The sequence below is a fragment of the Pelodiscus sinensis genome, chromosome 5, assembly GCF_049634645.1.
Source record: "Pelodiscus sinensis isolate JC-2024 chromosome 5, ASM4963464v1, whole genome shotgun sequence".
In the NCBI taxonomy this organism is placed as follows: Eukaryota; Metazoa; Chordata; order Testudines; family Trionychidae; genus Pelodiscus; species Pelodiscus sinensis.
Genome location: NC_134715.1, coordinates 93,007,881 through 93,030,085, shown reverse-complemented (window position 1 = coordinate 93,030,085; position 22,205 = coordinate 93,007,881). Strand labels below are relative to the sequence as shown.

Genomic DNA, 22,205 nt, shown 5'->3' with positions numbered 1-22,205 from the left:
TCACAGAATAACAAAAATGATTTAACAAGTCATAAACCAAAGGTTGTCTGGACTTTGGATTATTTTATCAATTCTCTGAGAGATCTGTAAGCTGCTGAGTGTTTTCCTCTGTCTACCAGAAGACTGAAGAAAATGTTCTTATTTGAATTGTGGTGACAAATGTAACTGTCAAACTATGAAACACTTGGGTGTAGAAACATGGTATTCAAACTTTTGGGTGGTTTGAGGAAATAGTAAAATGCAGCATAAAGCCAAAAAGTAAACTGAAATGAAACCAGTTCTAGAACTATAAATAGCATATAGTAGATAATAAAAGAATGCCTAATTAAGTATTTTCCCCAAAATCAAGATTTATAAGACTCATATTTCCATTCCCTTATATACACTCATACACAGAGGATAGCATTTGATACTGGATGTTTTTGAGGGTCTGAGTCTGCTACCATTGAAGTCAACAGCAAATTTGCTATTTACAGCTTATACATTGCTTTGGGATCCACTTAGATAGCAAGCACTATTCTATTTCCTGGTTGTTATTATTAATATAATAAGATACATGGTAGTGTGGACACTCCACTTATAAATTCGACCTAAGGGGGATTATTTCAAAATAAAGACCAAGGCTAAGAGCCCTGTAAAGGAGATTCAAGGATTATGAACTAACTCCTAAGAGAGCCATTCTATAAGGATGAGGAAAGTACCTGCATTCAGCGAAAGTGAATGGATTTCTCTGATCTTTTACAAATCCAATTAATCTGGCAAAATGTAGGTTAATACAAAGGAGATGGAACAGTGTGATTCCAAAGCAGTTATACCAGGAACTCATCTGGACTAGTGTTATTGTTTTCTGCTAACATTTCATTTGTTGCTCTCCTTCTTTACTCCTTTTGGATACATCTACACAGAGCGTTATTTCGGAGTAACTGACATTATTCCGAAATAACATAGTGTACATCTACACCACAAGCCTTTAATTCAAAATAATGTCTAGCTGGAGAACTTCTTATTCAGATCCATGGTAACTCTCATTTCACAAGGAGTAAGGGAATTCAAAGGAAGAGTCTTTTTCCTTCGACTTCCTGCTGTGTAGACAGCGCCAAAAGCCAAATTAAGCTATTTTGACTTAAGCTATGCAATTGATGTAGCTGAAGTTGCATAACTTAATGCAACTTTAGCTCTGCTATTTAGATTGGTGAAGATCACAGAAAATAAAGGGTGGATTCTACAGGTTGAACCTCTCTAGTCTGACACCCCTAGGACCTGACCAGTTCCAAACCAGAGAATTTTCCATACCACAGGTGGTCAATATTGTCTAGCAGCATTACCAGCACTTCCACTTCTTACTGTGTTGTTGGAGGACATTTAAGGGTAAATTAGAGCTAAATAACAGCAGAGAACACTGAGAGCCAGGACTAGTGGCAGCAAACGAATTTTATGGGACTTCAGGAAACTTGGCCACATCCATGAAAAGTGAACATCCGGCTAACTAAAATCATTCCAGACCACAGATGTTTCATGACCAGAGAATTCTGCATTAGGGATGTTCAACCTGTTTCTTCCCTTCCTGCTCTGAATCAGTGCTCTCTGGCTAGTTCTGCTTTTGCTCTGTAACAAGGGGGAGGGGAACATTATAGAAGAAAAACTATTCCTTGACCCAAACCCTTTCTTTCTGCAGAAAAGCTCCTGAGTGGGATCCCCCATAATAAAGTAATCCTCTCATGGACATTTCTTTACATCACCCCTTATGTAGAAAAGGCAACAGGGCCCTATCCCAAACCTGGTGTCATCCATGTAGAGGCTCAGACCCAGTCTGCACTTAAAAATTATATTGATCAAACTAAGTATCAGGGCTGTGAAAATTTAGAGTGTTGTAGCTAGGTTGACCTAATCCTCAGTGTAGAAATGATGAAGTTGAAGAAGAATTGAGGGAAGTGGATTAACTACATCGATGGAAACCCCCTTCTGACAATGTGGGAAGTGGCTAGGCTACCACTTTGCAGCAGCATAGCTGCAGCATTGCAACTGTGGTGCTATAGTGCTTGTAGTATAGACATAGTCTCAGTGCTCTGGCAGTTTGCCCCCCACTCCTGGTAGCAGCCAAGCTACTAGGAGTTTCCCAGAGCCACTACTGCCTTTGAGACTTTTGGAGGAGTCTCCACTGAAAAAGCTCCAGGCTTTTTCATCTTTTACAATTAATTTACACATAGTCCACATAATACATATTTGATAGTAAGAAACTGGAACCTCCATGCTGTGCTGGAATGGATGGAACTTTTCACCTGTGTGGAGCTCCATTGATTTATTTGGGTTTCTACAAAGGCTCAAGTGTCCAAACATATGAAGCAGCTTACAAGATCAATGTTCTACCTCTACTGAAAATGTAGTATTGATCTCTAACAAAAAGCTCCTTGAACTGAAATATAATCAACTAACACATTTACCCAGCATTGCTCAGATCTTTAAGGTGAGGCTCAGGGCAGGAGACTGGGAGTATATGTGTGGAGGGGTGCAGGAGTCAGAGTTGGGGCATCAGGACGGGCTCTGAGCAGGGGTGTGTGTGTGTGTAGAGGGTTGTATGGGGGGACCAAGATTCCTACCAGAGCTGCTTGCTATTCCCTCTCTTGTCCTTATCATCTGACCACTGCGCTCCCCCGTCAGAGTGCACTTCCCCTTGCTCTCTGACAGAAGGGACTCACTAGTAATGTCCCTGTACGAATTGGGGAGGGGAGCTTCAGCCTCCCCACCTTCAGTAAAGGGTTCCTGAGGAGTGGGTGGCTCAAGGCTGGACAGATAGCAGTCCCAGATGTGGAAGTGCCTTCAGCCAGCCCTTTTTACCTGCCTGATGATTCTCTCTTTTTTGTTGGTTTTATGGGAAGCAATCCCATTCTAAGGCACATCCTATTTTCCTGGCAGAACCAAACTCTGACCTTGCTTTAAGTTATGGTGAGAAGAAGCTGCATACCAAATTTGGTAGTTGTTTAGGAGGAGTTCTTGAACAGACAGACAGACAAATTCTCTCAAATATATAGTAGATTTGCCATCAAGCGACACACATTTGTCTTTCTTCTAAAATGCCCCTAGAATTCTTAATATTCTAACTATTATGAGCTTGTTATGTAATAAGGTCACACCTCATTGAAACTTATGAGTATGAACATGCCCTTCATTTAGTATAGCTATAAGAGACAATTAACTAGGTGGGTGGGGGGGTTCCACTGGATATTGTTCTGATCAAGTGCATGTGGTTTGTGAGTGCAAAAAATAAAAGGCAGAATGCAGACAAGAAACTAAGGCTTTGTCTACACTTAACAGTTTAAAGCACAGCCATGGCAGCGCTTTAAACTGAAAGTGTGACCACAGCAGGAGTGCTGGGAGAGAGTTCTCCAGTGCTCTAAGTAGATCTCCTTGGTGAGAGTGCTGTAGCCTGGTCCACATTGGCTCTTTACAGCTCTGCAACTTGCTGTGCTCTGGGAAGGGGGGAGAGTTATTCGAAATAATAACTCCCAAAATAACTATTTCAAAATAAGCTTATTCCTCCTTCACAAGGAGGAGTTATTATTTCAAAATAACAGGCTTGGTAGTGTGGATGCTTGCCTTATTTTGAAATAAGGGGATTTACATGCCCTCAGAGACCAAAAGAGTAAGTCAAGCTGCATCTATAAGCAGTGAATTCCTGGGAGAAATCTAGGTCAGGGATGTTGGCTGAAAGAAACTTGGGTCTGTAGACCAAGTTACTATTCCTTATGGTCTTGGTTATTCCAACATTTTAGAGAAGTATGACTTTGTACATTCCTTGTAAATAAATACTAGAAAAAATACTAGACTGCATTATCAATTTCTACTGCCAATTAGAACAACCTACAAGCCCTGAAACCCAAGCTTTGTCTGAATTAGCACAATTATCAGGAAAACTTTAATGGAGCAAAGGTGTAGAAAAAAACTCAATGCCCTGACTGACATAAGGTTCACTGACAAAAGCACTGGCGTGGACAGCGCTATGCCAGCGGGAACACATCTCCCATCACCATAGTTACAGCCAGTTGGGAAAGTTCTTTACTGCCAGGCTGCATCTAGACTTGCAAGTTTTTCCGCAAAAGCATTTGCTTTTGCGGAAAAACTTGCCAGCTGTCTACACTGGCCACTTGAATTTCCGCAAGAACACTGACGATCTCATGTAAGATTGTCAGTGTTCTTGTGGAAATACTATGCTGCTCCCGTTTGGGCAAAAGCCCTTTTCCAGAAATGCTTTTGCGCAAAAGGGCCAGTGTAGACAGCTGAAAACTGTTTTGAGCAAAAAAGCCCCGATAGTGAAAATGGTGATCGGGCCTTTCTTGCGCAAAACCACGTCTAGATTGGCATGGACGCTTTTCCGCAAAAAGTGCTTTTGCGGAAAAGCGCCCATGCCAATCTAGATGCTCTTTTCTGCAAATACTTTTAACGGAAAAACTTTTCCGTTAAAAGCATTTGCGGAAAATAATGCCAGTCTAGACGTAGTCCCCACTGTAGAGCAGTTACACGGGAAACTTCAAAGCAGTGCAACTGCAGCAGTAGAGCTGTGTTGCAGTAAGATCTGCAATGTAGACATAATCTTAGACTAGCTGCTTAGGGGCAGAAAGGGATAACAAATATCAGAAATATAACCTATTCCATCCACCTATTTGTTCTGCCTCTTCTTGGTTTAAAAAAGAAAACAAAACACAATGACAGAATAATTTTGTTAAACAGATTTTTAAAAGTCATATTTGTATTTTTCATTCTAATTCTTCTTCTAAACTGCTCATGTCTTTGTGCACTAAAGTAAATTAGCATCAGAAGTGATGGTTTCTTTGCTGATTGCCATTGTATTTATGGGAAATAATTTGACCATAACAAATTGTATGGGAATAGATGGATGAAGGCCTCAGTCCTGCAAGGAATTTACAGGAGCAGCTCCCTGTACCTGTACAGGGTTTAGTGCAGGATCAGGGCCTTAGATGCTAAAGGACTTACAAAACATGATTATCAGATAACATTTTTACTAGTTAAGAAATAAATACATTATATTGTTTCCTTATTTAATTAAAAAGGCTATTGTGTTTTAAACATTCTTAATGGGTTTATACTAATTAATTTAACATTGTATTTGACTTCAAGTCCATTGTCTGTTTGCTATATTCATATCAGGAAAACATGCTGAAATTAATGTCACATGTGCCTAGAATAAAAAGCACAGTATTGATGTTGCATCCATTGTGTACATAGCCTTGATGTGTAGCCTTGATCTAAAAGGCAAATGAAAGATTAGGTATTAAACTCTAACTGAAAAAAGATTACAGTCAATATTTACTCAAAATAGCCAATGTTTTGTGTGAGCTAACTTTAAAACTGATATTTATTTTATGATTAATCTATAGCACTGCAAGATCAATAAATTGTTTCCATCCATAATATTACTTGGCATTTATATAACACCCAACAATTTTGTTTTGCAAACATTAATGAATCAAGCCTCACAACAGCCCCTTATCATCCCCATTGTACCAGTAAAAACGTCTAGTGCAGCAAACAGGTTAAGCAGTCATATCAATGCAGTTTACCCCATATTGAAAGTGGAGTAAAGCTGCACCAGTGCTAATCCTAGCTAATAGTGGTCTTGTCTATTTATATTAGGGTTGTACAATAGTAAAATACACTGGTGACTGGTATCAGTGGCTGAAATCCCCAGGGTAAACAAGGCTTTTGAATAATAGTTACATATTTAATTTGTTTATAGCAGCCTTCTGAAGGCTCACATAAATTCTCTATTATTGCATTTTCACCATCAACCACTGCATTTTAGCTCTGGATTCTTTTTTGAACACTCCCTTTCCCTCCATAGCTATATGTGGACACCCATTTAAATTGTTCTGATTTATCTAACATCATGAATAGTGCCATGATTCATAATAGTATACGCTGACAACTTCTGCAGTTATTTTTCTTCTAAAGTGATGTGACAACTATTTTTATTAATAATTGTTGAAACAGTGTTTGAAAAAGGTGTCAGGCTGACTGCAGTGGAAATTACCACAAAAGAAGTACTAAATAGGTTAGTGGCAAAGGTAACCTTCACACACTGTCCATCCCTGTGTTGGAGGGACATCTGGAAGAGAATAAGGCCTGCTCTGTGCTAGAAAATTAGGTCACTTTAACTACACTGGTAAAATCCACTCTCTTGAGGCAGTATTATTAAGTGACTGAAGTCCCCATGTAGATAGCAGTAGGTCAACAGAAGAGTTTTTCCAATGAAGTAGCTACTGCCACTTGGGGAGATGGATTACTTATGCTTACCCTCCCTTCGGCTTAAGGAGCATCTGTACTGACGTGTTATATGGCAGAGTTGCAGCAATGGAAATGTGCTGCTGTAGCATTTTAAGTATAAACAAGCTCTAAGAGGCTAGTTTTGTCTGTGTTCCTGTCTAAACATTGACCTCTCTGCCAAGGAGGCCAGCTAGCATCAGTTTTGATAGTGGGTTTTGTGATGTCGATAAATAATGTGTTGTGGAAGTGATATTCTCTAACTGGAATCTTAAGAGAACAGTGACATTATATTAAACTGTACCTTGAAATTTGCCTCATAAATACAGTACCATTTTGCTGACTTCCCCTTTTAGCTACAGATTCTGCATTTCAAAGATTAAAGTTAAGTTTTATCAATGTTTCTAAAGATAGACCTGATATCGATGTCAGGGGCAACCATAAAACAAAAGATATATAAGATTTCACCAAACTGTCATTCTCAAATATTCTTTTACTTTCCCAACATACATTTAAGTCTCACACCACTCACTTTGAGTCTATCAGTATCTTTCAATCCAAAATAGGTGCCAAATGTCTGAAATTGTTTAACTAAAATTACTTTGTCTCTAAGCAGTATTATTTCGCTTGCTAATTATGTCAATGTAACTCAAAACTATAAGCGTTTGACATGTCAGTATTTTCTCTGTATGTAAATAGTGCAATTTTTTTTCAGCCCAAAGTAAAGATCTATACTTGAGAAACAAAGTAAACTCTCAATTATCTGGTAAACTCCTTTATCTGAGGAAGAGATCAAATGCTTTCATGTATGTCAAATCCATTGGAAAACCCCTCATTTGTCCAACTCTTTCTCTGAATAAGTTTCAAATTCCCCATCTTGTTCAGATAAATACTAAGATCTCATGTATGGTTTTACATACATAAATCACAGACAAAGTTTAAATGATGAACATGGAATGAGTTATCATGACATATTAAGATCATCGTGGTATGTGATACATAATACGCATCTCTCTAATGTGATCAGGTTAAGAAAATTGGATGATCTTGGCCAAAGTTATGGTTAAAGTTTTGCCCAAAGTGCCATTTTATTGCCATTGAAGTCATTAGTAAAACTTCTGCTGGCTTAAAAATGTGGTCCACTGTGAGTACTACAGGTTAAACCTCTCTAATCCAGAACTCTCTCGTCCAGAAACATTCGTCAACCAGAATGATGTTAGTTAACTGGATGTCCACTTTTCATGGATGTGGCCAAGTTTCCTGTGAACCCATCAAGTTTGCTTACAGCTACCAGTCCTAGCTCTCAGTGTTCTGTGCTGTTATTTAGTTCTAATTTATCCCGAAATGATCTGTAACAGCACAGTAATCAGTGGAAGTAATGCTGCTTTACAGTATTGACCTCCCATGGTCCAGAAAATTATCTCGTTCAGAACTGGCCTGGTCCCAAGGGTTCCAGACTACAGTGGTTCAACCTTTATTATTTATCTGCTACTGGTGTATCTTCTGAGCCATATCTGGTTACTTTACTAGTAACACATATTTGATACTACAGTCAATACTGCAGAGACAACATGCATTAGAAGAAAGTTGCATTGTGTTTTGCCTCATGCATTTTCAGATAAGTTGTGATGACAGAAACTTTAAAGCAGAGAATGGGCATGAACCAAAATCCTGAATCAAAAATCCATCAAACTTCAGGAAAGTTGATATCTGAGTCCAAGCTTAGCAGCTGGTGCCCTTCTCTAATTATTAAGGTTTAAACACTGTGCAAAACTTACCTCTTCTACCAGCAAGCACTTACACATGGAGCTTTTGCATGGTTAAGAAAAGTGTATCCTGAGAAGATCAGGCTAACAGGAATGATTTGTGTGCCTAGCAAACTCAAGTATCCCTCAGACAACAGTATGGTTGATAGAGTAGTAGCCAGATAATTCTGTCTCATGAAAACTAATTTTGAAACTCCCAACATGTGTAACCTTTGCTAAGGAGAAGGCACATTCATGCTGATATTTTAAATGGATCAGTAACTATTGAGATTAATTATTATATTCCAACAGCATAATGAATATCTCTCTCTGTGCCTATGCTGTTCATTAATGTTTCAGAGACCACTGTAGATTACATTAATATTGTACATAAATGCCTTATAACTTTCAGAGAATCAAAATTTAACGGTATGTTTTGTTTGTTTTTCTCATTAGGCTCATGCAAAAGTTTGGCATAACTACAACACACACTTTCGGCTATATCAGAAGGGGTTTTTGTCAATAACATTGGGATCACATTGGATTGAACCTAACAAATCAAATGATACTTTGGACATTAATAAGTGCCAGCAGTCCATGGAAAGGGTGCTAGGATGGTTTGCCAAGCCCATTCATGGGGATGGAGACTACCCAGAAGAACTGAAAAATAAATTATATTCTATTCTGCCCAATTTTACTGAGTCCGAGAAAAACTATATAAAAGGAACAGCTGACTTCTTTGCATTTTCCTTTGGTCCTAATAATTTTAAACCCCCAAACACACTAGCTAAAATGGGACAAAATTTGTCACTCAATTTGCGGGAAGCACTGAATTGGATTAAATTAGAATACACCAATCCCAGAATCCTCATTGCAGAAAATGGTTGGTTCACTGACAGCCATGTGAAAACAGAAGACACCACAGCCATCTACATGATGAAGAACTTCATTAATAAGGTTTTACAAGGTTTGTATACAAACTCAGTACTTTTAAAACATTCAGTGTATCTTTAAAGGAGATACTATTGACTAAGTTTATTGTTAGTAATTATTTGTATTGCACCAGCACCAAGTCATGGGTCAACCATTGTGCCTGGTGTTGTACAAACACAGAACAAAAGATTATCCCTGTTATAAAAGAGCTTAGGCCCAGTATTTAGGTTTGGTTTAAAGAAAATTTTACAAAACCATATGAATAGGTCTATGTGTTACTTTTCTTTTGATTCAAACAGTGTCTACTTTTATTTTGCACGTTACCCTGTATCATTGAAAATGTTAGTACATGAGAAGGAAACCATAAAAATGCCTTTTAGCAAAAGTTAAACTAACAAGTTTAAGTTCATTTTCCAAACATAGAAAAATGCAAAAAGTAAATAAATGGCAGAAATGGTAATGATTCTTTAGCTGTAACATGTAACACAAATTATTTTAAATACACAATTTTAATCTTGATAGTGTCCGTTTATAAGGCCTAAGTGATGAAAAACTTTTCAATGGTTAAATTTGCATTTTGCATTACTTGTAAATAATTCTACTACGTAATCCCACTACAAATTCAATATTTGTTTCCCCCGCCTCACACACACAGTTTTCTATTTTTCCTCACTCTGTTAGTGACACCCACTGGTTGTGATAAGCAACTGTAACACAGATTTTTGCATGTTCCTCTGTGTTGGCTATTGTTTCAGCACATGCCACATTCAAAACCTGGAATGATTCAGACCCTGTACCAATAATTTACCTTCCCTTAGGCAGAAAAGTGCTAGTAATTACTTAGTTCAAGACATACTGTCTTAAATCTCTTTGTAATCCTCCGCTGTTTAGTGGTGTGCAGGTGGTGCTGCAGGTAGGGAAAGGAGTGAGGGGAGCAAAGGTAGAAAGAGGCAGGGTTGGGGTGGAGGCTTGGGGGAATGGATGAAGCAGGAGCAGACCTTGGGTGGAGTAAGGGTTCAAGCACACCTTGGAAACTCAGGAAGTCAGTACCATTGAGTGATGAGAAACAGGCAATTTCATAGTACACAACACTCTCAACTCAGTTATAATGCATGCTCATATCTTAAATCACAATGTATTTATTCATGAATACTTTAACATACAACACATTGTTATTTATTTCTCCTATGCAGCTATTAAATACGACAGAATAGATGTGTTTGGTTATACCGCTTGGTCTCTTCTTGATGGTTTTGAATGGCAACATGCTTACAGCACTAGACGTGGGCTATTTTATGTAGATTTCAGCAGTAAACAGAAAGAGAGGATTCCGAAGTCATCTGCATTGTATTACAAGGAAATAATTGAAAGAAATGGCTTCTTCCTCAAAGAGTCTACTGAAGCTTTGCAAGGTCAATTTCCCTGTGACTTTTCCTGGGGTATTACAGAAGCTGTTCTGAAGGTAAGACCAGTATACTGTAAACAACAGTTAATTTTGCTGTTAATACAACAGTTAATAACCATAATGTGTTGTACATATGTATGTGTGTTACAGTGCTGAGCTTACCAGCATTGCTTAGGCCTGGGGCTAAGTCGCTCCATCCCCATTTCCAGTGCCCCTTGTTGACATTTACTCCAGTATTGTGTGAATGGGTTTTTTGATGGGTGGTGAGACAGCCATCTGGCCAGGTCACTGATTTAGTTTGTCCCCTACTGTGGAAACCAAGTACAGGCAAATATATAGAGCTCCAGGTCCTCACCAAGGCTATGTCTACACTTCAGACTTCTTGCTCAAGAGTTCTTGCACAAGAGCGCGTCCATACTGCCATGTGCTTTTGTGCAAGAGATGTGCTTTTGCGCAAAGGTGTCCATGGCAGTGTGGACGCTCTCTTGTGCAAGAAAGCTCGGATGGCCATTTTAGCCTCGTAGAAAGAGGAATAACTCTTGTGCAAAAAGCTCTGTGTTCTTACAATTTACTGTATTATTTTTTTTTTTTTTTGGCAAGAACGCATTTGTAGTCTGGACTCTCCACAAGCTTTTGTACAAAAACTCTGCAATGTAGATGTAGCCCCAGGGAAGAATTTTCAGCCCATCTCTGGACTTATCCTCACCCTGAGGCTCTCAGTGTTTCTATCCCCCTTTACATTGGAGAGGAGGGCTGAAAGGGAGGTTCACAGGGGAGCCTGGGCCCTCCCCTCCACTGAGCTTTGGTCCTTGGTCCTATGAGAGGCAAAAGTATCCATCACCCAAAAGTTCACTGAGGTCATCCCCCTGAACCACTTCCTACCATTTGCCACCCCCAAAGTCTCAAAGTCTAGCATAAAATAGCATAAATAAATAAAACTTTCAGCCTAGCAGGGCTTAGTGGCTAGTCTTTCCTTACAACAAGAACTTCCGCATTGTTCAGGAGCTTTCAGGTTAGGTCTGATCTCCTGTTTTGTCTGCCCTCATCTGCCTTTCTTTTCTTGTCATTTTATGATGCAGTAGCCTCAGACTGTGAGGCTCTGACAATCACCTACCAGTGTTTTCACATAAGCAAATGTATATCCTCTCACTGTACTTGGTATCCTTAAAAAGCACAGTAATGCTTATTTAATGCTACTCCACTTTACAGGTACTCTCAACAATCCTTTTGGACTATGTTCTTTCACCTTGTGGCATCTCAGTTCTTCGTAAAAAAATTCTTTCTTTCTATATACCAGACGCAGCACTGTTTGGTTTTTAATCTTTGCGTGCCTCACAGAATCCCTGTTTGCATGTTTGGTAGATATAAATAGCCATTCAGATCATAATATAGTTAGTTCTCATATTCTATCATAGCTGTGGTGTAAAGTATAACATGATTCTCAAGTTCAGAACTTATTTCATAGAACCTTTGTCCATTTTTCATTTTGGTCCATATTTCTTCCCATACCTTTTTAATTTTTTTCTTAGCCAAATTTGAAGTCCTGTGTTCTGAGAAGTTGTGATGTGCTTGTAAACTGATAATATACAAAAACTAGGACTAAACAGCACTGAGGATTCTTGCCTCCATGCATTGCAAATAAAACGAAAACTAACTCTGTGTTATGGGTGGAGATTAAGGTAACAAATACTTTTTTAATTAAACTACATTTTCATACATTTCTTTCCATCTGTTTTACAGGCAGAAACTGTGGCTTCCTCTCCACAGTTCTGTGATCCTAATTTGTATCTCTGGAACATCTCTGGAGATGGGCTTTTGCACCGAGTTAAAGGAGTGAAGCTGAAAACCCGACCAGCTCAGTGTACTGATTTTGTCAGTATTAAAAAACAACTTGATCTCCTGGACAAAATGGAAGTAACACATTACAGATTTGCACTTGACTGGTCATTAATTTTACCTAACGGGGATCTGTCAGCCATCAACAGACAAGTTCTCCGATATTACAGATGTGTGATTAGAGAATTACTGAAACTCAATATTAAATCTATGGTCTCCTTATACTATCCAACACACGCCTATTTAGGCTTGCCTGGTCCTTTGGTGCAGAGAGGAGGATGGCTAAATCAGTCTACTGTTCAGGCTTTTCAGAACTACGCAGCTTTGTGTTTTCAGGAACTTGGTGACTTGGTTAAACTCTGGATCACAATAAATGAGCCAAACCGATTAAGCGATGTCTATAATAGTAGCAGCAATGATACCTATCAGGCAGCACATAATTTACTGATAGCACATGCTAGGGCCTGGCAAATATATGACCAGCAATACAGATCTTTTCAGCATGGTCTAGTGTCTTTGTCTCTGCATTCAGATTGGGCTGAGCCTGCCAATCCCTATTTTGATTCTCACTTAAAAGCTGCTGAAAGATTTCTTCAGTTTGAAATAGCCTGGTTTGCCGATCCAATTTTTAAGACAGGGGACTATCCAGCAGCCATGAGGGAATACATTGTATCTAAAAACAAAAGAGGACTCTCAAGTTCCTTCTTGCCATATTTCACAGATGAAGAAAAAAAACTTGTTAAAGGTGCAGCTGATTTCTATGCACTGAATCATTTTACAACAAGATTTGTGATTCATGAACTTCAAAATGGGAGCTGGTATGAATTTGATCGGGATGTTCAATTCCTGCAGGATATCACATGCCTGAGTTCCCCATCTCGTTTGGCAGTGGTACCCTGGGGGATGCGCAAAGTTCTAAAATGGATTAAAAAAACCTATGGTGATATAGATGTTTATATCACAGCAAATGGGATTGACGACCAGTCTTTAGCGAATGATGAACTTCGAAACTATTACTTAGGAAAATATACCCAGGAGGTTTTAAAAGGTGAGATGATAAATGTTCATATTCTACAATAGCGGTTCTTAGCCATTTTGGTATGGACTATATTTTCAACACAAACATGGTCTTGTGGTCTACCTGCCTTCCATTCACATTTCACCTCTTCATTCATGATCCCAAAATGTCCCAGTGCCAACCTAAGCAATGGCTTACACAGAAAAGTAATATTAGTAAAACAGTTAATTTATTTTGGCTGTCTTGAGAAGCATTTTAATCTTTCAGAAAAAAGTTAATTTTGCTTTCTATTTTTGCTCTTCAATGTCAATAAAAACTGTAGTTTCCCAGTGAAAATCAGGCCATTTTTTTAGGTGGCTAGTAAGCACCCATTTTTAAAACAATGAATTTAACATCTTCAGTGCTATGTTTGTTTTGAAGAAATTTAATGATTTTTTTTCTCATATATGTTCTACACAAATTCCAGACACCAGAGTTACAAATCCTTGATTAAAGGGGAAATTATTCTTGTGCCAGTAGATCCCTGGAAAGATTTATTTTTACAAACAAGGCTATATTGTAGATATTATAGACTGCGTAGAAAGCTTCCAAGCTTAAGAAAGAACCAAAACATTGCCAATTCCAATCCCATGTGTTCATTTGGTATCTGTTTAATTCTTGTAAGAGATTAAATCTCTTTAGAAGATTGTATTTAATGTTGCTCCTCAAATATCAATGCATATTATAACTGAGTTATTTGCAGTGTTGTTGTAGTCAGGGAGGTTAGGTAGGGTAAATTTTTTAATGGTTCAACTTCTGTTGGGGGAAGAAGCTTTTGATTTTCACAGAACACTTCAGGACTGAGAAAGGTAACCAGAAATACAAGTTAGGACAGACTCTTAAGCCTATGGAATTTACACATGCTTTAGGAGACGACTTAAAACTAAATAGACTGGTTAGGATTAGCAGGTGGGATGTCTTACAGATTGTTGTAATGAGCCATAAAACCATATTGAGTCCATGATTTAAAGGATTTAGCAGAGTTATGAATTTAAGATCCCAGGCTCATCTTCTGAAGGTGTTGTACAGGTCTCCTTTGAGGGAAAGGACCAGCAGGTCAGATGTGCAGTGATTACTTTGTGAAAAGCATTTGCCCATGGGTGACAGGATGGTTTTGTCCTTTGTTTTACTGTGGGAGTTCTTTCAAGAACATAGTGATAGTCTAGATTCATCCACATAGTTATTGGGGCTTTTGATGCACTGGATGAGATATGCCACATGTTGTGATAGGCATTCCTCTGACCCTTGGATCATGAAAGCTGTGTGGTAGTGGATATCGATCAATGTAGCAGTGGAGATACGTTGGCAGATTTTGCATCTGTTGTTTTGGCCAGTCTTATACTGCTCTGGGTTTGTGTGTCCTGGTCTGTGAGGAACTTTTTTTTTTTTTATGTTAAGCTTGGTAGAATAGGGGATTGCTTGAAGGCCCACAGGGGGTATTTGAGAGAGATTTCTTCTTTGAGTGTTGGTCCCTATTTGAATTTCACACATGGGGCCACATACGCATCATGTGCCTAAGTCTGGAAATTGTTCAAAACAGTGAATGTTGGCCCCCACACATGCAGTAGCTATCATCATGCCCCTGAATGAGGGTATAAGAGGCAGTATGTGTCAGTGCCTCTCCAGTTCCTTCTTACCATCGCATGACATGGGTCAGAATTGTTTCCTTATTCACTGTAGTGTATAACCTGGGAAGAAAGAGAAAGCTTTTAAATATTTATATTTCATAGCTTAGTAGTTAAAGTTTACAGTATAGTATAAAGCATTTCTTTCTCCCTGGTTGGTGAACTGCTCCCCAACTCCAGGATCATGCCCAGAGTCCCATGAGTCAAGATTTGCATCTCCTGCTCTCACTCCCTCTCCATCAGTGATGAACATCAGCAGTACCTGTAATGTTTGGGTGAGGTGCATCTCAACATCTCAGTGTGTCTCTCTTTTTTTCCTCCCAAAATTTGAGAAGCCAATGAGCCTTCTTCACCAGGTGCTTTCATGCTCTCTCTGATCCTGGCCAAGGACACCCCATGTGATTGGCCTCACCTGACCAGCAGTGTAATCACTCCAAGCTAGGGATGTTAGACATTTAAACAATTAACCGATAAGCATGGGCTTAGCCATTAATCCAAATGACTACATGCACACACACCCTTTGCTGCCTCTGTATCAGAGGCAGCGGGGGTGGGGGGCAGATGGGAGTCGATGTCCATGGGGAGCCAGCTTTTAAGCTGGCTTGCCACAAACAGAGGATCCCACAGAGATTGCCTGCTCCCTACCCCCTTGCACTGCTGCCTCTGATAAAAAGGCAGCAGTTCAGAGGATGAGGGGGGCAGGTGGGAGCTGGTGCTTGCAGGAAGTACCCTCTACCTGGAAGCCATCAGACTTTGGAACTGGTTCATCAGGAACCACATCACAATACAACAACATACCTTCCCTGTTTTCACAACTCCCTTACCGACAAACTTAGCAGAAACTTCCCAGCAGATCATGAGTCAGAGGTTCAGGACACACAGTCCCAAGTGAGATATTCACAGTGGGGTAGTCTAGTAAGAGACCTCTTCGCATCCCAAATAACAGAAAGTGCTCTGTATATTGTTCCAAAGGAGCTGTGGATTTCAGTTCCCAGGGAGGCAATCTTCTGTTGTCTTGGACAACCAACCTTAGATATGCCTTTCTTCCTGTTACCCAACTTCCATAGGCTGTTCAGAAGATACATCACAACACAACCAATATCATTCTCCTAGCACCCTACTGGCCCAGACAATTCTGGTTCATAGAACTTACAATTATGTCTACCCACCCAGAATCTGCCCACTCCCAGATCTCCAAAACTAGGGCAGAGGGGAAATCAAGCATCCCAATCTGAGCTCACTCCATCTTATGTCCTGGTGTTTGGATGGGTGTTGGAAATAGAACACTTATACTCAACCCCTGTACTACAATCTACTGTCTGGCCAAATGGAGATGTGTTTTGTCCTGGGAACAACTCCAATATTCTCCAGTTATCTTGAGCATCCTGGTTATCCTAGACTGTCTCACATCACTGAAGATTTCAGGTCTTGCTATTAGTTTGCTGTAAGTGTTCCAGCAATTAGTAGGGATGTATGTGAGTAGTAGAGTAGATGATTAACCGATAAGCCTAGGCATTATTAATCTTCTCCACTACTCGCATTCCCCCCACTTGCTGCCTCTGTATCAGAGACAGCAAAGGGAGTAAGCAGGAGTTGGGGGGAGCCGACATAAAAACTGGCTCCCCCCAGTACTGGCTCCGTGGTGCAGCTTGCCTCCCCAATACCCTGCACTGCTGCCTCTTGTCTACTCCATAGTCCCCAAGGGCAGGGGCAGCAGCCAGTGCATGCTCTTGGCCCCACTCCTACAGAGCCCCCACCATCCCATGCTGCTGCCTATCAGAGTCAGCAGCACTGGGGGGCAGAGAAAACTAGGGGAGGCTGCCTCTGTACATGGGAGGTGGGACAGGGGCTGTTCTGCAGGGGGCAGGGACCCCCTATGGACAGGAGCTGCTGCCACTCACACTGCTGCCTCTGTATCAGAGGCAGCAGCACAGGTCAGTAGGCAACTGGCCTGCTAGCGGAACTGGTTTTGAAACTGGCTCCCCTCATGGACCGGCTCCCACCCGGCACCCAGCGCTGCAGCCTTTGACAGAGAGACAGCAGTGTGAGGTGGCAAGGAGCTCCGCAGGAGTGGGACTGAGCATGCACGCAATGGCTGTTGGCCCTGCCCCTAGGGAGTATAGAAGAGTCAAGTAACCACAAAGATTTCATGTGGTTACTTGGCTATTCAGCTAACTGATAGCTAACATCCCTAGCAATTCCTCTCCACACTGCAAGGACAGTCTATATTGATTCAGCCAGCTATACTATGATTTATGAAAGATCTGGTCAGAATCTTCCCACCAGATTCTAAATCTGCACCTCAATGGGACCTTAACCTTGTCTGTCAATACTCACAGGTCTGCCTTTTGAACACATGGCAACATGTGCCATGACCCACCTGTCCGTGAAGGTGGTGTTGTTAGTGTTGGCCAGGAAGGTCAACAAATTCAGAGCCATATGGTAGACTCTCCTTATATAGTGTTCCACATCAATCAAATAATACAATTACCTGTATATTTGCCAACCCTCTTTTCCTCTGAAAATGAGTCTTCATTTCCTTAAGGTGAAGCATGCGCAAGCATTCTATGTGCAAAGAATCAAACCACCCATTAAGAAATCACCAAAACTTTTTATCATTATAGCAGAGAGGTTGCGCATGGAAGTCATATACTCCCAGAGGATTTTGAAGTGGGTTTCAGGATGCATCTCAGTATGCTACAAACTAGCAAAAAATTCTTTCCCTGCTGGTGTCATAGCTCACTTCATGTGAGCATTAGCCTCCTCTGTGGTATCCCTAGCTGACATCCCTCTGCAAGGTGGCCATCTGGAATTTAATCCACGTTTGTGACACTATGTTCTAGTTTGTGCCTCTGCTATGTTTTCTATTGTGAAATAAAGAGTATTGCAAGCATCTTTGCTACCAGTTTCCTTATACCTGCCTCCAATTTGAGCATTGCAGTCACCCACATGTGGAATACATAGAGCGGCTGGCACTCAAAGAAGTAGTGGAGTTTACTTACTATAATTGCAAGTTCTTCAAGATATATGGCCCCTATCTGCATTCCATTACCCATCCCATTTCAGATCCTGTTTGATGGACAATAAGAACAGGAACTGGAGAGGCATCAATTATTATACCCTAAGTCAGGAGCACAAGGAGAGCTACTGCACATGTGTGGGCCAACAGACACTGCTTTGAAGAATTTTCAGGCTCAAGCACATAGTGCACATGCATATCACATGTGAAATACAGATGTGGACCACAAGAATCTGGTTACGGTAAGTATCCAACATTTTCAGCATGTGGTCCCCACTAAACATGGGTTGTAATTGTTTAATGACATCTCATATTGGTTCCACTGTGGGGTGATAGAGGACAGTCAAAGGTGTGCAGACAGTCAATTTTGTATTTTTGCCCTATAATGAAGCAAGCTCTTCCATGTTATTAGGGATGGTTTGTCCCATGAGGCAATCTATTTCACAGGTGGAGTGTCCTTGTTTAGTGAAGGTGATTTTAAGTGAGTATCCCATTCTCTTTGGAGAAAACTCTGTGGTATCTGAGTGTGTGACTTGTAGATAACAGCATTTTGGGGGCATCTAAGGTGGTTGCTGGATCTGTGGAGATAAGTGTGGTGACCCAGGGTTTTTTGTATATAGTAATTGTCAACTTCTTGGACACAGAGATCAGCTTCTGTAATGGACTCTTACACATGACTTGTCTCTATTATGACTGAGGGAATTGAAAAGGAAATCAGTCCTAAAGATTAAACTAAACTAGGAACAATTACTAGTTCTTTCTTATCCATCCCAAAGACCGTTCAAAAAAATGTAACTTTTTTTTTAAGGAAACCCTCAGGTCATGAAATTCTTATTTTTCAAAAAATAGAAGTGCATCTCCTCAAAGACAGCCCAATAAATTTGTGGACAACACTCACATCTACAAAGTTATCTTGTTTAAATAATGTTATAGATTTTCTCTCTGGTTACATATGAATGCAAAGGTGAAGTGGTAATAATGTTGCTATTTTGTTTTTTAATGTGGTTATAATTTTACTTCCTAAGGACCATTTTAGTTGTTAGGTATGTGTATCATTTTTATTGGAGTAATGCCTGAAAATCCCATTCTCCGATTGGTGCTTTTTGTCTAGGCCAGTGTTTCCCAATTTTATTTGGCCACAGAACCCTTTTAAACTCAAAAGAATTTTGCAGAATCCCTAATAACAGTCTAATATATGGAGCTGAAAAAGTAGACCACAAATAAGTAAGGATAACAATAAACTAATGCTAACCAAGGTCATGAGATCAACATTTAGTTTAATTTCACATATTTAAAAACAAAAAAATTTTTTTAAATCATAAAATGTTATTGTAATAGAATTTTCTCATGGAACCCTTATTTTCACTTTGTGGAAACCTAAGGTTCTACGGAACACCATTTGGGAAACACTAGTCTAGGCTCCTATACACAGTTATAACAAGCATGGGTAGGTCTTTGGGTGGGAAGAGGAGCAGCAGGGGCAGGGGGGAAAGAGGACAAGCAGGAGTGGAGCCCGAGGACAGAGTGCTTCTGGAGGGAGGTGCACCACATCCTGTTTGAGGAAGCTGAGTCTCCTCTGGCCTATGATGTGGTCTTCCCTTGCATCCATGTTAGATGTGAATTTTAAGAAAGCTGTCTTGCCATTGCACTTTAAGTAGATTCCAAGTCCTACCTTGTTCTGATACTGCTTGAGAGTCATCTGAATGGAACACACATCTATAACCAGCTGAAGAAAAGATGGTTACTTACCTGTAGTGTTACTCTTTATCTTCATGATGTGTGCAGACATATAGGCCATAAACCCATACTTCATCAGCTCTGCATCAGAGTCTGAATTCTTGTCCTTCTATGTAAAGTAACTGAGAATTGGGGCAGCACCATCCAAGTAACCAGGGGAGGAGCTAAAGGCCAGAGGACAGGAGCAGTGCTCCATACATGTACTATTAGGCAAAATTCTCTTTGGTGCAAGCATGCACACCTGAAGGGAATATACACTGGCACCCACATCTCAGGGAACAACAGTTACAGCACAGGTTCAAAACACTCTTTTGCTTGGCAGGTAAGTAAAACTATTTTATTGTATAACCTGGTATAGGGATTCCTAATCTTTCAGAGCTGCTGATTGTCACAGACTATTTTTGACGCTTTTCCCCAAAACCACTCACCCATGATTAGGCAGGGCATTATGAGGGCAGATTCTTAAAGGTAGACACTTAAAGATAGTAGGATTTCAGAAGTAACTGTATGCCTAAACCCATTTTAAAATCTGGTGCTAGTAGACTAAACTCAGGACTGAAATGCATGAACTACATTCTAATCCTATTTCTCATGACTCACTATATAAAGGTTGAACCTTTCCAGTCTGACACTCTTTGTTCCAGCAACATCCATGGTCCCACATGATTTTAGTTAGATGGATGTTCACTTATCATGGGAGTGGCAAGTTTACTGCAGGCCTATAAAGATTTTTTTATAGCCATCAATCCTAGCTCTCAGTGTTCTGTGCTGTTATTTAGCTCTAATTTATCATAAATGTTTTCTGAGAGCCCAGTAAGCAGTAGAAGTGTTGATAATGCTGCTAGATAAATACTGACCTCCTATGGTTCAGCAAAATAATTGTTTCAGCACCAGTTAGGTCCCCAGAGTACCGTATTAGAGAGGTTCAACCTGTATCTCCTTAATGACTATTAGAATCATTATGCAAATTAGGCAGAGATTAATTAACTGTTTATATAACACAATGAAGTTAAATAATTATGTCTACTATTTTATAATGCAGTTATAATTAACTTTATGAATGGTGCAGTGCAGTCATTTGAGATTTTAATTTTTTTTTCATTTCATACATAAAAATAAATTAACATCCATGCTTCTTTTTCAGCTTATCATATTGATAAAGTAAAGATTAAAGGGTATTATGCATTTAAACTGACTGAAGAAAAATCAAAACCCAGATTTGGATTCTTCACTTCTGATTCAAGAGCCAAGCCTTCTATACAAATTTACAATAACCTGATTAGCAACAATGGCTTTCCTGCAGAGTATTCCCGTGAACTGTGTGATAAATCAGATGACAAAACACGCTGTAGCTTCTGCTTATTTCTCTCACAGAAGAAGCCTCTGATATTCTTTGGCTGCTGCCTTTTCTCTACTTTTGTCCTGCTTCTAACAATTATAATTTTTCACAAAAGAAAAAGAAGAAAACTGTATAGGACAAAAAACTTCAAGGACATCTGTTTCCCATTTAAAAGGGGACACAAAGCCACTCTCAACTAGATTCATCACTATCTGCTTTCTGTATAGTATAATGGGGATGGGAAAATTACTGAGAAGCACTATGTGAGTCACTCCAGTTATACACACCAAGTAACATTCAGTGGAGAAATCTAAAATTACACACAGGGAGAAGAAAAACTGTGATGGATACCTGTGATTTTTACCTAGCTTTTGAAGCAAGTTCAATGCTTTCTCCCTGTGCCTTGGAATATTCTGTTAACTAGTTTGACTTTAAAATATATTAAGCTGTGAGAACTAATCTGCACTTTACACACACACTCTCACTCTCACTCTCTCAGAAATTTTTGTGATGGACATTCAGATATGTTTGGTCATTGATAAGTTTGTTTCTGCAGCTGTTTGCAAATGTGACCGTTTTAAAACAAGACCAGTTAATCAAATTCAACACCCAAGGATTAAATAGTTTGGATCCAATTCTGGTTTTAGTTCCATAGGCATAAATCTGACAATCTTCATCATTGACATAATGGAGACTATTAAAACAGGCTATTAAGACATCACATAAAATAGAGATGCACTATACATCATATGTATTTATTTCTGGAAAATGTGCAAACTGTGAACCTTCTGTACTCCTGGTAAACTGCCAGTGAAGCCCTCAGTGTTGCAAAGATTGGGCAGCCTCTTATAAAGAAGTCTATTCTCTCAAGAATTCTGTACTCTATTAAAAATTACATTTTCAGACTATTAGGCATGTCTTTCAAATCAAGCTTATTTTCACTAAACCTCTTGTCCAACATATTTGTGTTTGTACAGATTACATATGCATCCTATAATGTTCCTTACAAACAGCATTGTCTGTGTCAAAGCTTCAGCACTCAGGCTCAATTAGGCTATTGCTACACTACAGAGTCTTTGGCATAAAAGCTCCCCAATATAAATGCATCATATGCAGAAAATTTTGTGATGTAGAAAAACCATGGCCCCCCATCAATAATGAATTCTGCTGCCAAAAGCAGTCTTTTGTGAAAATAGCTGCGTCTATTCAACGTTGTTGGGATTTTATCACAGC

General features: G+C 39.6%; 1 protein-coding gene across 2 annotated transcripts in view; it reads left to right on the top strand.

The window, feature by feature from the left end:
• KLB (klotho beta) overlaps window positions 1-21,883 on the top strand; it is a 36,484-nt gene extending 14,601 nt beyond the window's left edge. For both annotated transcript variants that reach the window (XM_075930562.1, XM_006129511.4), the window contains exons 2-5: window positions 8,478-8,988; window positions 10,148-10,416; window positions 12,100-13,243; window positions 20,778-21,883. In XM_075930562.1, the coding sequence (XP_075786677.1) occupies window positions 8,478-8,988; window positions 10,148-10,416; window positions 12,100-13,243; window positions 20,778-21,172 (2,319 nt within the window). In that variant the 3' untranslated portion in view covers window positions 21,173-21,883. The remainder of the gene's footprint in view (window positions 1-8,477; window positions 8,989-10,147; window positions 10,417-12,099; window positions 13,244-20,777) is intronic.
• The last annotated feature ends 322 nt before the right edge of the window (window positions 21,884-22,205 follow it).